Source organism: Melospiza georgiana, chromosome 1 (assembly GCF_028018845.1).
Source record: "Melospiza georgiana isolate bMelGeo1 chromosome 1, bMelGeo1.pri, whole genome shotgun sequence".
In the NCBI taxonomy this organism is placed as follows: Eukaryota; Metazoa; Chordata; class Aves; order Passeriformes; family Passerellidae; genus Melospiza; species Melospiza georgiana.
The window spans coordinates 95,114,887-95,130,607 of record NC_080430.1 but is presented as its reverse complement, the minus strand read 5'-3'; the positions used below and the strand labels follow the sequence as shown (position 1 = coordinate 95,130,607).

General features: G+C 40.2%; 1 protein-coding gene across 6 annotated transcripts in view; it reads left to right on the top strand.

Moving 5' to 3' along the window:
• Positions 1 to 15,721, top strand: part of CARMIL1 (capping protein regulator and myosin 1 linker 1) — a 188,959-nt gene that overhangs the window by 65,399 nt on the left and 107,839 nt on the right. For all 6 annotated transcript variants that reach the window (XM_058022148.1, XM_058022131.1, XM_058022110.1 and 3 more), the window contains exon 3: positions 12,429 to 12,479. In XM_058022148.1, coding sequence (XP_057878131.1) covers positions 12,429 to 12,479 — 51 coding nt within the window. The remainder of the gene's footprint in view (positions 1 to 12,428; positions 12,480 to 15,721) is intronic.

Below are 15,721 nucleotides of genomic sequence, written 5' to 3'. Positions count from 1 at the left end.
TAAATCCTCTTTCTGGTTTGATTGCAGGGAAGTATCATGTGCCCCTCCCCAGAAATGATTCCCTATTATGAAAGCTGATGCTTCTCCCTGTGTGGTTGTGTCTCACCTCACATCTGCATTTGGTGACCTCACTTTTTTTTCTGTTGCTGCACTGTTTCAGTGCAGGGCTCTTTGAAGCCTGTGCTCTATAGGCTTTGGCCCCCTTGGAAGGAACATTATTGAGTACCAGGGTTTCCAGACAGCTATGGTTCCTTCATCATTTGTTTAGAGTGACATGATTGTTACAGCCAGGGTCAGATCGCATATTGTGAACCCTGAGGAACCAGAGAAGCTTGTGTTTTTTTCTAGCTAATTTACCAGGCTCCATAAACTTCATAGAATTGATTGATTTTTACCATGAGTGAGTCAATAATGTACTTTGAAAGCTGTTATGTATCTTCATGTGGCTGCAGGAAAGTGAAACTGCCCCCTCTCCCCCACCCACTTTTGCATATTTGAAAGCAGAATTCTTCAGACTTTTTATTAGCAACCACAACAGATGCTTCACTTCTGAAACTGCTCTGAGGCATCAGATTGAGAGGAGCTGAGGTTACAGGCTTGATTCTGATATTATTGGATGAAATACTGTGGTCTTTATCATGCAAAGAGTGGGCATAGATATATTATTTTAAAACACTGGTATTTGGTATCTCTTCTTGAAAGGGTTATATCTACTTGCTTCTGTCACCTGCATTTTTAGATTGGGCCTTAACTGCGTGTCTGTGTACATTAACAGCTTCTAGGGTAGGAGTGTCCTCATTAAAAATGTACTTCATGGTCATGATGATGCAATTGTTTGAGGCAAATAGATTTTGTTTTTTTCTGTTAAACATGTTGTTTTTTCTGTTAAACAAGTGAGCACTCTTGCTAATTTAGCTTGAGCAAGGCACTGTCTCCTGGAGCTTCTTTACACAGCCTGGAGTAGATGCCAATAGAGTGTCCCATTGTTTCCACCTGCCTTCACCTCTACTTTAGGAGGTATCTATACTTGAAGACAGAAGATCTCTTAAGTTCCTATCTAATTTATGAGCAGGGGGGAGGTAGTGGCCGTTTCAGAACTGTTGTGACCTCTGTCATGCAACTGAATTTGAAAAGTCATTCCATCACAGACATGTTGACATGGATGCTTTTTGCTCCTTATCTTCATTTCTTGGTGCACTTGTGTGAAGCATACTAGGATTTAAGGAAGGGAAAAAGAAGACATCTGTATCTAGCCTGCAAAAAAAAAAAAAAAAAACCAAAAAAAAAAGAGAGAGAGATAATGTAGACAAATTGAGTGATTACATGACCCTGACACAAAAGACATGGAAGATAAAGCTGGGGCTTTTTTCTGTTGCAGTTGTAGGTGGGAGGTTTTGAGTTTTAATGGCTGTGCTTTACTGACATCATTAATAGTCTCATCTGAATAATTAAGTTAATTATTCAGTAATACAGATGTTTGTGTGTGGGCAGGGTTCAAATCTTCCACATACCTGATAGTCTGTTGGGTAAAATTTTGTGCAAACCTGCTACCAAGACACTGATCATTTATTTATGGCGTGTTTGGGAATTTAGCTGTGTAATTCAAAAATACAGAGATTTCTTTAAAACTTCTAAATTTAGTTGTACAAAACTCCTCTGTTGATATAAGCATCAAAGCTCAACAAAAGGAAAAGAAAACATTTAGAACTTAAAGCAATGAAAGATGTTGAGAAGAGATGATAAACAAGAAGTGGGTAAAAAATGGTGATGACACACATTAATCAGCTATTTAGGCAGTACAATTGAATGACATTTTTCTTTCTGATGTCTGTGAGAATACCAGCAAATTGACTGAATATAGGTGAGTTTATTGAAGTGGTTGATGGTTGATGTGTAACTCCAGTCATACTTAATCAGTGTTACTGTGAATTTAGGCTAAGGATGATAGTCACATTAGAAGCAAATTTAGCTAAACTGGTGTGTGTATATGAATGCCATACTTTATAACTGGCATAAACTTAAAAATGCACTTGCAAGCCTTGGGTCTTACAAACTAAGATGGACTGTGGTGGTTTAAAATCTACCATCTAAAAAGAGCAAAGGCCATTATTCTCAGGTTTACTTTCCTTTTTGGCAGGCTGTGCTATACCTCCATAGAGAAAAGTAAGATAGCCCACAAATTGAAGAGCTTGTAAATCATTACTCTAGATAAAATGATAAAGCCCAGGAGGATCTAGTTCACTCTACAATTCTGTAGCTTGCTCTGACAAGCAGAGTGAGTTGTAAGTTCACAACTTAGAAGTAGTAAAGTAGTGAAGTAACCTTTTAAAAGCTCTCTTCCTTTCCCTAAGACTCTTGTGTTCTGAAATGAGCAATAGTTAACTAGCATCAAGCACATGGATCAGTGCTTCTAAAACCAAAATTCACACACAAAACTGTTCTGAAAAAGAGTTTGATTTAGAAGACTTTTGCATCATGTGGAGAATCTTGGGAAGGCTCTCTGGGGAAGCAAGCTGATTTTTTTTTCCAAATTTTCAGAGGCAAGGTAGTTTAAAAACTACTGAAATCTTTTGAGTGTTGATAACCAAGTTGCAGCAATTGTTATACTCCTAAGTTTGAAGAGCAGAATCATTTGGTGTTTTTGCAGTCAGTGAATTGTTATTCCCTTCTTTTTGAGCATAGTTTCTGATTTTTTTTATTTGTTTATCCATTTGGCTCTTAGAAATTGAAGTTGTTCTCAGATAAATGGGGATATTTTGTTATTGCATGCATTTTTCCAGGTTTATATATTGTATAAGAAGCTGCATAAGTAACACATAGTCAGCAATAGCGTGACACACTCAAGAATCTTTGCAAAAGCAGAAATTCTGAAAATGGCTTTTTTATTGAATAGGAGCATATTCATTTTTAATAATTAACAACATTAGATAATTGACATCATAAGACTTTTAAAAATCAGCAGAAAGAAAAATTCCCCTCCATCAATGGTTACTTAGTGGTTTTTGCTCAGCTCATGCAGCCTGTACTTCTTAGGTAGACAAGATAGTGTTCATTTGGAGAGTGGGGGAGACTGCCAGGTATTTTTTTGCAGCATGATGGAGGCAAAATTGCTTCTCTGGAATGTGGTAGTTCCTGAATTTCTGTTTAAGGGGAAGCCAGATGCAATCAGCTGTGTCACTGCTTGAGGCTGGCCTGGTTGCTGGGTTTCCTGCCCGTTAGATACAGAGTGGGAGCAGGGAGGGGGCTTTGGTGCAGAATTTCCTAGGAAAGAGTCCAGCACCCTGCACCTGCATGACAAAAAAAGTGGAAACACTCTTCACACCTCATTATTTAGCTGCCCTGGCTGTAAGAGTTAAGTGCATGACAGGGATCCTGTTGAGAGTTTTCTCCAGGAGATGGTAGCTGCTCATCAGCTGAGGGGGTGAGTGGGTGGGTGTCCCTGGGTAGGCCACCAGGGGATGTCCCAGCCATCTTCAGCTCCCACCACTTGAAGAATGAAGGCTGAGAGCTGTGGGAGAGCTCCGTATTGGAAGTGGCCTCTCTTTCACTGCCCTTTTCATGCAGGGATAGCAGTGGGCAAGGGGAAGTCCCTTTGAGCCTTCCTTTCTTGAGCAGGGACAGGGGAGTAGTTTGCTCCCTTTTTGCCATTTCTGGAAGGTTATTTTAGACTCTGAAAGAAAAGATTTCTTTAGCAGAGGTGAATTGTGATACATTAGAAATAAAATAGCTGTAATAGGGATAAAAATAAAAGTAAAACAGTATTACAAAATCTGTGAGTTTGAGTGTCCTGCATATAGTGGTGGCTTTTAAGGATTTTTAATGGCCAAGTAGCTGGTTTCAGCACTCAAGCACCATCCCTCTCTTGAAAGATTGATGGTCTTAAGATATCAAAGTATATAAAGATGAAGACTTGCAGTGTAGCTCAGGTGATTAGGGATGAAGTGGCTGTCACAGTCGTGTTAGTTCCAGTGGGTACATCGTATTTTACAGATGATAGGGATGGAAAAGGGGTACTGTGGGGAAGCAAGAGGAATAAAAGGAAATCAGGAGTGCACCTGAGGACAGCAGTGAGGCTCCTATAGCAGTGTAGAGGAGAGGACCTTGCATCCCCTCTGGACCTAGTCATGAAGAAGGTTTTGTCTTGCACCCACAGCAATGGTTTCATTGGGAAAGAACTACTTTGGCTTGGGGGTTTTATGATTCTCTGCCCGTTGTTTTGTGTTTCAATTTGTGTATGCCGGGGAGACTACACAAAAGACTTAATTATACAGATTTATTAAGCTGATATCTTTCTCTGGCCCTCAGCTCTTGGGGCTATCCAAGGTCATTTTTGTTGAAACTGTGGTTCATAGCAGTGACTATTGAGGAAAACTGTTGTACTGTGCTTATTTTATTTATTTCAATATCCATTGTGGCTAAGAACATTGCACTTCAATAATTAAATCTTTATTTAAATGTTGGTAGCTAAAAGCAAATTAGAATGTCTGTAGAAGAGTTTCTTATAAAATGCTTGTGCTGTGGATCAAATTGCATTTCCTCTGAACCTGAAGTTTTTGTTTTGTTTCCTGGTCTTTAAAGTTCTTCGTTATGGTTGCTGTGATACACTTAGAAAGAGAGCAATCCCCTCACCAAGGATCACTGCAAAATGTTTAATCTGGCATTTCTAAGTGATGAAATTAAAGAAGATAAGAATAAAAGCACTGTAATAGCAAAATCTATTTCCAGCTACTTCTGCATGGAAACAGCGTCATTTGCAGCACACCAAAATGCTTCCATTTTAACTGCTGTGTGTAAACACAGAGGGAAGCTGTGCAGGAAGGGGTATGGACATTTCTCATTATTGACACCATGGACAGGTAATGGGAGGGTTTTTCTAAAGGGTGCCTGTACCCTTCTCTCCATCACATCTTTTTGTGATGGAGAGAAAAGCATAAAAAACTGTTGCACAGAAAATGCTGGAGCCCATGCTGTTTTGAATTAATAGTCAACAAAATATTTTCAACCTACTTTTTAACCAGGTGTTGGGGGTCTAGAACATTGTAAAAGGTGAGTATGTGGGAATCCTGTTGAAGCACATTGTAACCTGCATTTCAGCACTGAATCTGTGTAATGGCTGTATACAGATAAGAGCAAAAGTAGGAAAAAAGTGAAATAAAGGTATATTAACACTAATGTGCTAGTGACCTGGTTTTGTATAATGTAGGTACAGAGAAAGAAATCCCCCCTTTGGGGTGTTACCCCTCATTGATGAGCTGACATGTGAGAGTATGTGGTTGAGCCTGCTCCCCTCCTCTGCCTTGGCTGGTATCAGCCCTGGCTGTGTCCAGTGCCATGGAGAAGACTTTGAATTGTTGAAATGCAGCTGCTGATTCCCATTTTTATGGCTCAGAGCAAGCTTAAATAACACTCTAGGTGGGTCTTCTGGTATTTAGTGTTTTACAGCATTATGGTTTGTTGTTGTTGGGAATTGTGTGGTGGTGAGCAGGATGACAAGGAAGCTTTGCAGCCTGCAGGGGATTGTGTTTAGTGCTCTGTGTTGGACGTCCTCACAATGCCATGAAACTGTTCCATGACTGATTGTTGGCCAGAACAAGGGAGACCTGTGCACACAGGCAGTAGGTGGCTGCCCCTCCTCAAGCAGCTCTGTGGTTAATGATCTAAGATACAAAACTTTTGAATGTAAAATCTGTAAATGAGGACAGTCCCAGTCTGCACCACTGGTGACAGATCCCAAAACACTTCAGTGAGAGGACTGGGCAGTTGGAGTGTCCACGGGTCCTGTTGCTGCCATAGGTGATGTCTGGCCAAAGGTGAGCATATCTCAGTTTCTTCTGAAATCCCACCTTTGCTAAAACAGCTGGATAATTTGCTTGTTGCAGACAGGGTTGTACAAGTGTTCATGTTTCTTTGTGCTTCACAGGTGTTAAAGAAGCACAATTTGATTCATGTGTTTTTTAGAAACAGTTCACAGGCCTAGGACACTGGCTGTAGGTGTAGTGGTAGTGTTGGTAGAGGTGTTGGAACAAATTTAGTTATGTCTGGAAATTTTGTCTTAATTTGCTGATAAACCTCCAAGCTACTTTGTTTCTTCTCAAACATTGGAATTAGGACCCTTTTTACTCCAAGCTTCTCTTTCAAGCTTTACCACTTCATCTTGCCTTTTTGTTTTAGGCAAATCTTTCAGTGTCCGTGCCTTAGTTGTTATTAATTCTAAAACAAGGATGTTTTTTCTTACCTGTCTTCTAGGCAAGATTTGTTCATTTCTGCCTCTGAAGTAGAAATTGCTCTGCAGATTTGAACAGCTTTCCAGGTGCTAAATAAGCACTTCTGTTAATGGGTCCTCTGACTTGGACTGAAAAGGAGATGTGTGTGAAGCACTCCGTTGTGCCATCTTGTGGTGTCCCCTGTCTTGTTCCCTGCAGTATTGAGAAAGGTGCTTCTCTTCTCTAAACACAGCAGATTTATTGGCATTTCTTCTGATATTTGAGCACACATTAAAAAAACCTCAAAAAAACCCCCCAAAGAAAAACAACAACAACAAAAAAAGATCCACTAAAAACTGTTTCCTCTGCCATCCAGAAAATACAGAAATTGGTGACCCTTAACAGAGCAGGCTTGAATTTTTAAAGTAGTGTGGTGGCAATAAGGACCAGTGAAAGCTGTGATCTGCACAGCATTCCTGTGGCAGGCGGCTCATGCTCTGTCCACGGCTCCAGTCAGGGAGCCTTTTTGAGGAAGCAGTGGTTGGCTTGAGGAATGGTAATAGAGAAACATGCAGCAGAGCAGCCCCTTCATGGGGATGGCTCAGGTAGTTATTTGTGCTGCAGAGCTTACCCCTGTCTTGGGCAGGAGAGAGTTGTACTGATGCAAGTAGCAGCTCCCCTTACTGTGTTTTGGTCTTTGGCTGGCCACACAGGCACCAGCGACTTAGGCGAGCCTGGGAATGTGTTCAACTTGGCTAAGGGTCCTCTCAGTGAGGGAGAAACTCTGTTTTTGTGTGTGAACTGAAATGCACTAAGTCTTCCCTAACAGTACTTCTTCAGTAGCAAAAGACTGCTTTAGTATTGGTGTATAAATAAGGGGACATTTGGAGTAGGAGTGAACAAGGTCCGTCAGTGGTTTTATCACAGATGGTGCTTCAAAAGTAGTCGAGACCAAACGATCAGAGCCAAACTCAATGGTGAGGGCTGTGTGGGTGAAAGTGGTGGTGCTGCAAGCCCTCAGATTGGGGATTTTTCACTGGTGTCAGCTCTCTGCAGAGAAACCCACCATGTGCCAAGCAATGCCACCATTTCAGATGCTGCTGCATACGTGTTCCTCTTGCGCCTGAGCTGATCAGCGCACCAAAAAGCCCTCCAGGATGTCAGCTAGCCTCTTTGTGTAGTGAGGCTCGGTGCTTTTAGCAGGAAGTGCCTCTCTCAAACCCAGCTCTAATATCTCTACCATGGTGCTGAAAGGGGCCTTTTATCTAATCGAACTCCAGTTGCTTGAGGATGAAGCATTTACAACATCAGGCATGCAACCCGGGAAGGGAACGGTCGATCGTGCAGGGACTGAGGGAGGCTGGATGCTCTAACATGTATTGATTCATCCGTGTTTTAACCAAGCAAAAACTGTATTAGTGCTGCTGCTTTACCTCACATTATTGCATACACAATAGAGATTGAGTCGGCAGTAGCAGTGGAAAGCTTATGAGAGAAATCATAAAGGAGCTAATAGAGGTGGAAACTTAAAAATGGTGATGTTTTGGATAATGTAATGATTAATGAGAAAAATGGGGAAGGTATAACTAAGATATATACAGAAAAGTGACTGTTTTCTGGATTCAAGGCATTCACAAGATGATGGCTGTCATAAGAATGTGATAAGAAATAAGGAAACCTGTTACAAATGCTTCTTTCCACGAGTACATTATAATGGAAGAGACTGAATCAATTTTGAGGCTGACAAAATGGCAGATACCAGGGGCTAAGGAAGCTATGGTGGAGTACATTTTAAGGTGTAAAATTGCAACAGTTGATCAAAAAAAAGTACAAAGTTAGTTTTTGTTTTTGATTTTGGATTTTTTTTAGAGTATCTGTTCATCAGTTCCCAGCAAGGGAAAAATATTTGGTTAATCATCTTTATTTTGAGATTTCAGCAGAAGGAAGTTTCAAAACATCTGTGGTGGTGAGTGGTGGGAGCATCATGCAACTTCCCAGGCCCATGAAGTGTTGAGGAGGTTTGATTTCGTTTCATGTCTAGTCACGAAGCCCAAGTATGCTCACTGTGTTTTCCAGAACTCTTCATTCCTGAGCATTTTAAAAAGGGTAATGGTGTTTTTCAGATGATTTGCATTTCCTTATGGATTTGAAACTGCTTTAAATATAGATGAGGTAGTTTTAGTTGCTGTGGTTTGTCTGGCAAAATAGATGCAATTAGCACAGAGCTGTGTTTCTCTAGTGATCTTCCCAAGAGTGACTGCCAGGTAGGGTGGCTGGGTTAACCCAGTGCAGCCCTGTTAATTTAACTTAGAATGGGTAATCAGGCTGGGATTTGACAATAAATGACAAAATGCATCTGTATATTTGTTATATTGATATGCTCACAGAGGATCTATGTTATTTACTGAAATACATTATGTTTCTGGTAAATAGAAGATGACCTTGTAGGCCATGAATCTCTGGAGACAGTAATTTGCAGGATATGTTTTTGGTGAATGCTTCCCAATTTTGTTTCATGTACATTCTGAGCAGCGTAGGGAGTATTACAGAATTTGGAATGATAAAAACATTAAGAAATCATCAACTTGGGTATGTGTGTGTGAGTAGGAGTCATTTAAAATTCAAATAATAATCCTTTTTTATGCTTTAAAAAAGGCAGAGTAGGAAGATAGACCAAAGCTGCTGTTAACTAAATATAATTCTCTTTTGTTGTCCTTTCCATGGAGCAACAGCCAGGTTGTGTGTCCTGTATAAAATTTGTCTGGATGTGCTTGCTGCCTTTACATCAGTCACTCGCAAACCTTTTGGCTTACAGGCGTGTTAAAGCATGAATTAACTCCTGAGCCTCTTTCTTCACCCTGTGTGTATTTACCTGTTGGTGGGATCTTTTAATTTCATTGATGATTGAATACTACTGGTGCCCAAATAAAAAGGTTATGGAGGAGCAGGGTTGTGACACATTAAGCTGAACAAGTGAGATCATTTTGTTATCAGATGAAAAGGTGGCTTATACACCCTGCCCAGCTGACACTCCTGATGGGTTGTGAGCCAGGGAGCTCTTTATTCCGGGTTATCCCTGGAGTTAGGGTGTCTGCTGCTCTGAGCCTCTGGACTTCCAAGTGACTTTGACCGTGACACTACTGTGCTCAAGGTTCCCTGGGTGCAAAATGAGTGGAAAAGTGACAGAACCTTCTTGATAAGATGCCTGAGGATTGCTTGAGAGTAAGGGTGGCTGCTTCTGCTTTTTAGTTTCTTTGTATGAAGAAATCAAAAACCCCAGGAAATCTAGAATCTGCCTGTTCATGAAAAACAGCACTCTTGGATGTTTCTGAAAGCCCTAGACAATTGTGCAATCAGACACATACTCATTCTTGTCAGAGGAATGCACAGACCTGGGTTTTCCTGTACAAAAATAGCTTGTTTCTCAAGAGGGAGCTTGAACTGTCGTGTGAAAACACCTCCAGAGCCTCTGCCTTTGGTGCCAGCATCACATTTCTCAAAGGAAGGACTAGAGTGGTGTGTGTTTTTGAGGAGCCTGCAATACATGTTCTGTTGCCCTTGCAAGTCCTAAACAACCATGCAGAATCCTATTGTCAGAGACTTGGGTGAGCCACATCCTAAGAGCCATTATTTGTTTATCTGCTGCAGCCTTATTGAGGAGAAGGAAGTCATTGAAAACAAACCATTCATGTTTCACAGCTCATCCAGCAAGTCTTGGGTTGAACTGGGGTACAGGCTGCCCTGTTGCTAAATATGAGCAAAACCAGTGATATTAAAATGAAGATGTCACAGTAAAATTTTGAAAATATTAGGAAAAAACAATCAGAAAGCAGTAAGCTAAAGTGGATCCTTTCAAAGCTATACTCGCAAATTTTAACAGCTAAAATTGTGATAAATGGCAAGCCTCAGCCAATTCTGCCATTGTAAAAAAAGTTTAAAAAAAAAAATCTTGTCCTGCTATTGTCAAGATGGGCCATTAATTTTGCAGTAATAATTCACCTTCTCTTCAAGTGATTTTACGGAAGAATCAAACTCTTATTTCTTAGTCTTAACTGTGAAAACTATAGAAATTTGTGTTACTGGATTTGAAACATCAAGCTTTTTTTCCCACCATCTTATTGCTGAAGAGTAGCCATTTACCTGCTAAGTGGGGAGTATCATCTTACAGGGAGCCTCTTTGTACATAAATGCATCTTAAGGTCAGTGGGTTTTTCAGCTCTGTTGGTTTTAGAAAGATCACTTTGGGATCATTGGTATGTCTGCCACAAAATATACACTGCCATGTGCTCTATTGGAACATTCTTTTCTAATCTAATTTTTTTAGGGCCTTCTGGTTACCTGGTTTACATTTAACTTTGTTGTTTAGACTGCTCATGTGTACAGTAGTCATGTTCAATTGACCCCTTCTAGGCTCATAAAGTAGCTTGAATCCTTATATGCAAGCAAATATTTTAAAGCAAGACTGTGACATGATTCTGCTGTAATGAGCTGTCCCACTGTGGTGACATACACAGAGCACTCACGTCTCTAATGCTGTTGGCCACTACCTAGAAGGTAAATATGGAAAGCAGTTCTTCAAAAAGTTTCCTTTCTCCTGTCTCACTTGGGCATCTCAGGTGTAGTGACCCGAAGCTGCTCTGCCTGTGACACTGGAGAGGTTTTTTTGGTGGTGCCCGCACAGGGAGGATGCCTGATCACCTACCCCTCTTCACAGCTTGTGGATGGCTTCATGAGTGAGAGTGGCACTCCTGCTGATATAGTGAGCTTATTCTGTGAGCATGGGGTGTGATCTTAGCCAGAGGCTCCCGGGAGAGTGGTGTGCACCTACTGTGTGGGGCTGCCCTGAGGAGGTGGGTGAGGCAGGGAAAGGATCAGGGCTTTATTACTGTGAGAGAAAGCTGCTGGGGAAACTGTGGCTGAGCAGTGGAAAAACCCCTTGGGTAGGCCCTTCCCCTTTCTCTTGGTGCTGAACTGGGGAAGAGATACTTGGGATAGGCGTAGCTGGGAGGGGAGCACGAGAGGCCGTCTGTCCTCTATGCATGAACAAGGAAATGAAGCAGCTTTGTGTGACCAGGCTGTCATAAGGGGGCTTCAGGGAAGGGTTGAGCCTTCCAGGAGGCATGGGTTATTCTGTAGCAGTCTGGCTCTATGCCAGTGGTAACCAGAGCAGTGGCTCTAATCATGTCAACCCCGAAACAATCTGCTAATACTCAACACTGGTGCAGCACTGGTGCTCCTAGGACTTAGCAAGATGTTATTCAGCTGAGGAACTGAAGCTGAAATCCAGTCCTTGAAGTGTTCAAAGTTGGATGCTGGGTTGCATTCTTAGCCTGCTTCTTCGTCTCCAAGTGAGGAACATGTTCAGTGTCAACTTTGATCACTTGGTCATGGACACAGGAAAGGGCTGAGTTCAGGAGGTCCTAGCTGTGGGATTTTGATGCAGGTGTTTGAGTAGAATTTGCTTCTTTTTTTTTTTTTTTTTTTTTCAATCTGGGAAAAGGTGTAGCAAACAGCAGATATTTCTGTGGGTAAATCAATGAACAATACTGTAGTTTTGCAAGATGAGTAATTCCTTTTGCAAAGAGTGAGATCTGTGAGTGGGATGTGCTACCGGAGATTGGAGTGATATGATATAGAATCATTATATTTTGATTGGCAGTAGCTTGCAAAATATTTGTTTTGTTTTCTCCCCAGAGTGACTGGTATCACTAGCCTAACTGCATTTTTCCATTGCCTTTACTGGAGAAGAAATTCAGATGCTATGAATGAGGAATCTTTGTGTTCTTACTCAAGAAATACCCCAAATGTGTCCAAAACTCCCCCGTTTGCTTACAGGCTCTTATATTGCTAATAACATCACGATAATCTTTAAATTTTTTTTTTAATATTTAAATACATCCTTTGTTCCTGGACTTCTCATCCTTGGTTGTTTTTAAAGTGTCACTAAGATTTCTGTTATATGATCTTGAGAGATTGGTGGAAGAGATTTCTTCAGTTCACTGCTGTGCTAACTGGCTTGTAGCTGATCAGATTGCAGCAGTCTCTTCAGTGTGTTCCACTGGATCTGATCCCAGTTTTGCTTCCTTTGGTGTATGACAGCAAAGGGAATCTACACTCACGCTGCTAGAGGCTTTTTCCCTCTGCTTTCAGGATTTTCCTGGAAAAGAATCTTGTATAATACTAAATGTTTCTTACAGATTCTGTTCTTTTTTATTTTTTCAATAGGTGCTGGCATCATGTCGGGCGTTTCTTTTAACGTCTCGGATTCCCACCAAGGTAAAATCACTGTGTTCCTATAAATACTCTGGGGCAACAAATGAAAGTTACATAAACTAAGTAGCAAAAATTAGCATATTTTAGTTATGTACATCTGTTAAAAAAACCACAAAACTGAGGAATGGTATGTTGCATGGTTTTGAGTTAGAATGGTGCTTCTGTTAGTATATGCCTTAAATGAATTTTTTTATATATATTAAAAAAAATATATATATCCACACACTCCTTTTCCAGAGGAATTTTAATTTCTAGAAATGCAGGTGGCTGAAGAGTTGCATTGTAAACTCTAACCTGAAGAACTGTGAGAGGAGCCTGATGAATGTTATAGAAGGACAGTTTATGTGCAATCAAGCTGATGGTATTATTCCCTCTAGTGTTTGTAGTGTCAAATAGGATTGCATTTGATTTGGAGGCAGAAACTCTGAGTTTTATTAAATTCTGCTGTTTTCTAAAGATTTTTGTTGTTCATTTTGAAAAGCAGTTTGGCAACTTGCCTCACCAATGCTGGTGAATTTTTTTTTCTGTGCTTGTGACAATTCATAATGATTGTTATAGAAGAGAAATATGATTTCCACATGAATAAGAAAATGACTGATGTAAAAGAATCTCGTCCAGCTTGGAATCAGTGAATGGGAATTTGGCACGTATCCTATTTTTTTGTATTTGACGTGTGTGTCTAATGTGTGTGTGTGTATATTTATACACACACTTTATAGAAATACCAGAATCCATAAATGGCATTATTGATGCCAAGTTTTCAGTTACGGTCACTGTAAATGTGACCATCCATAGCAATAATTTGAAGATGCCGACTGACAGGTAGGATGAACTGCAACTTGAATTTCTGCTGATACTCATTTTCCTCAGTCGATCACCCTGTCCCTGCAGCACAGATGTCTCCAGTTGGTTTTCTGTTGGTGTTTGAATCACTGCAGCTTTCAGCCAGGGCTTTTGCTTGCTTGGAAAGATAGATCCAGTTGATGAACAGCTCAGGCATCAGTGCAACGGCAATGTGATAGACGGGTGGTAATCATGATTTTGTTAAACAATAGCAAACCATTATAAGTCATCAAAAAGCTCTTGAAGGCTGAGGCTTGGAGTACTAAGTGATAACTCTGTTTAGTTGAGTGCTTCAGACAATTCTCAGAACTCATTAAATAGATTTGCACAGTTGAAAAACTTGGTTTTGTTTTCAGTAAAATCTAAAATATGTATTCTGTAAGTAGAAAAGTAATTTTTGTGATAACAAATGGAAGGAAGATGATGAGAAGCTGTGCTTATGATTTATGTAAAAATTAAACTTTTTACGTCTGAACAATTATTAGGATGGTTGAAAATGCATTTCTAGCAGGGTTAGTCAAACTTAGCAAATTTTCTAATGTTTGGAGTATTTTCAATAGCTGCTGAGAAGCTTTCTGAGCCCCAGTACTTCCATATACCTGTCAGGCAGTAACTCCTCGGAAGACAGCTGAGAACGTTCAGCAAAGACACCTTATTTCTCTGGGGACCTCTAACAAAATAGAGTATGCCTTGAGATGGCCAGTTCTGAGTAACTGTTACTGCTGCATTCGATTCCAAGCCTTACTTTTGTTTAAACAATGCTGTTGAGATGTATCTACTAAACAAGGATCAAAATTAGAAAGAATTAATGTTGTTCAACTCCAACACCAACTCTCACTATTATCCTTAGATCAAAGATATTACAATGGCCACCTCTAAACTTCACACTCTGGTCCAATCAGTTCATGCTCACTAATCAACACGGACTGATTGGGATGGAAGGACAGTGCTTAAAGGTTGCTAATTCTCGCTACAGTCTATATTGCAACATTAGTAATGTTGGATGTGTCATCAAGCCCACAAATAAGCATATAAAATATTTGTAGGAATGTAATTCAGATCTGTGGATGCATTTCTAGTGCAACTTTCATTAAGTTTTGGTTGAAAAAATTGAAAACTGTGAAATTAGCTGTCTGGTTAAGTGAAAGGTTCCTAAATGAGAGGCACACATAACTTTTTAAGAGGATTTTAAAAACATATAATTTTGGGTAATAAATGAGGAAATGCCTTTTACAACCTTGTAAAAATTGTTTCTTAGTTTGAAGTAGATGATGTTTACAACATGCTTTACATTTTTGCTGCAAAGCAAGAACTATAAATTCATATTTTTAACTAGAAAAAATGAACCAAAGATGAGCTGTAGATATAGTGCCATGTTTCCTGATATTTGTTAATTATAGGCAAGAGGATTTGCAGACTAAATTCCTGAGACTGGATCTGTGTGAAATTTTCAAATATTTTTGATTGTGTATGCATGTAATGACACTTTTTATATATGTGTTTGGACATACATACTTTAGCAAAAAAAAAAAGAACCCTCAAGTTGATAGGTAAATAATTTTCAAGATATGAAGGATTTTAATTACAGAAACTTCCCCCCTAAAATTTCATTGTGATTTAGGCAAAGAAATATTAGTACTGGAAAAAAAAAAAAAGAACTTTTCCCTTCTGTGTGTATAGTCCTGCTTAATCCAGTAGCCAACAATAGCTGCTATAGATTTTTTTTTTTTTGTGGATTTGGTTTTTTTCTTCTCTCTACCCTGAGTCAACTGCACAGGGCTGTGTCATCACAAAAGATTGCCAGGCCTAGCTTAGAAATAAAGCACTGAAGAGAAATGAATGCCTTGCACTTGGGGAAATGCAGAGTGTTGGTGTGAGCCCTGAGAAGAGGCTTGTGCTGGTTCTCCCTCAGTTCCCTGCACTTGCTTCATAACCAGATGCGACAGCACCCCTGAAAGTGCCTGTTTGCTGTGGGTGCTGCCCCTGCAGCAGAATGTGGGAGATGAAGCACATCAAGTCCCCAAAACTTCAGAGTAAAGTTAGTTCACCAAGAAAGGCCTTCGGCAGAAAGTGAACTTTGCACAGAAATGGGAGGGGTGTTTGTATCTTCTGATGCTGCCAAATCATGAGGGCGACTGAAGGGATAAGGATTCAGAAAATAGACAACAAAGAGACAGTAATAACAAAGGTTTTTTGGAAAGATTTTTGATGGTTGGAAGCTGGTACCTCTGTTCCTGGCTTTCCAATGTGCTGTTCCAGCCTTCACAGGGAGGGAGTCTTGTTAGTTGTGTCTGGATTCTGAGCACCCCAGTAGTCATTCAGGGTTGACTTTTTCACAAATACAGGAATAGAAAGATATGGTGCTTGCCAGTTAGCCTGGGAGCACCCTGACTGTGAGCCTA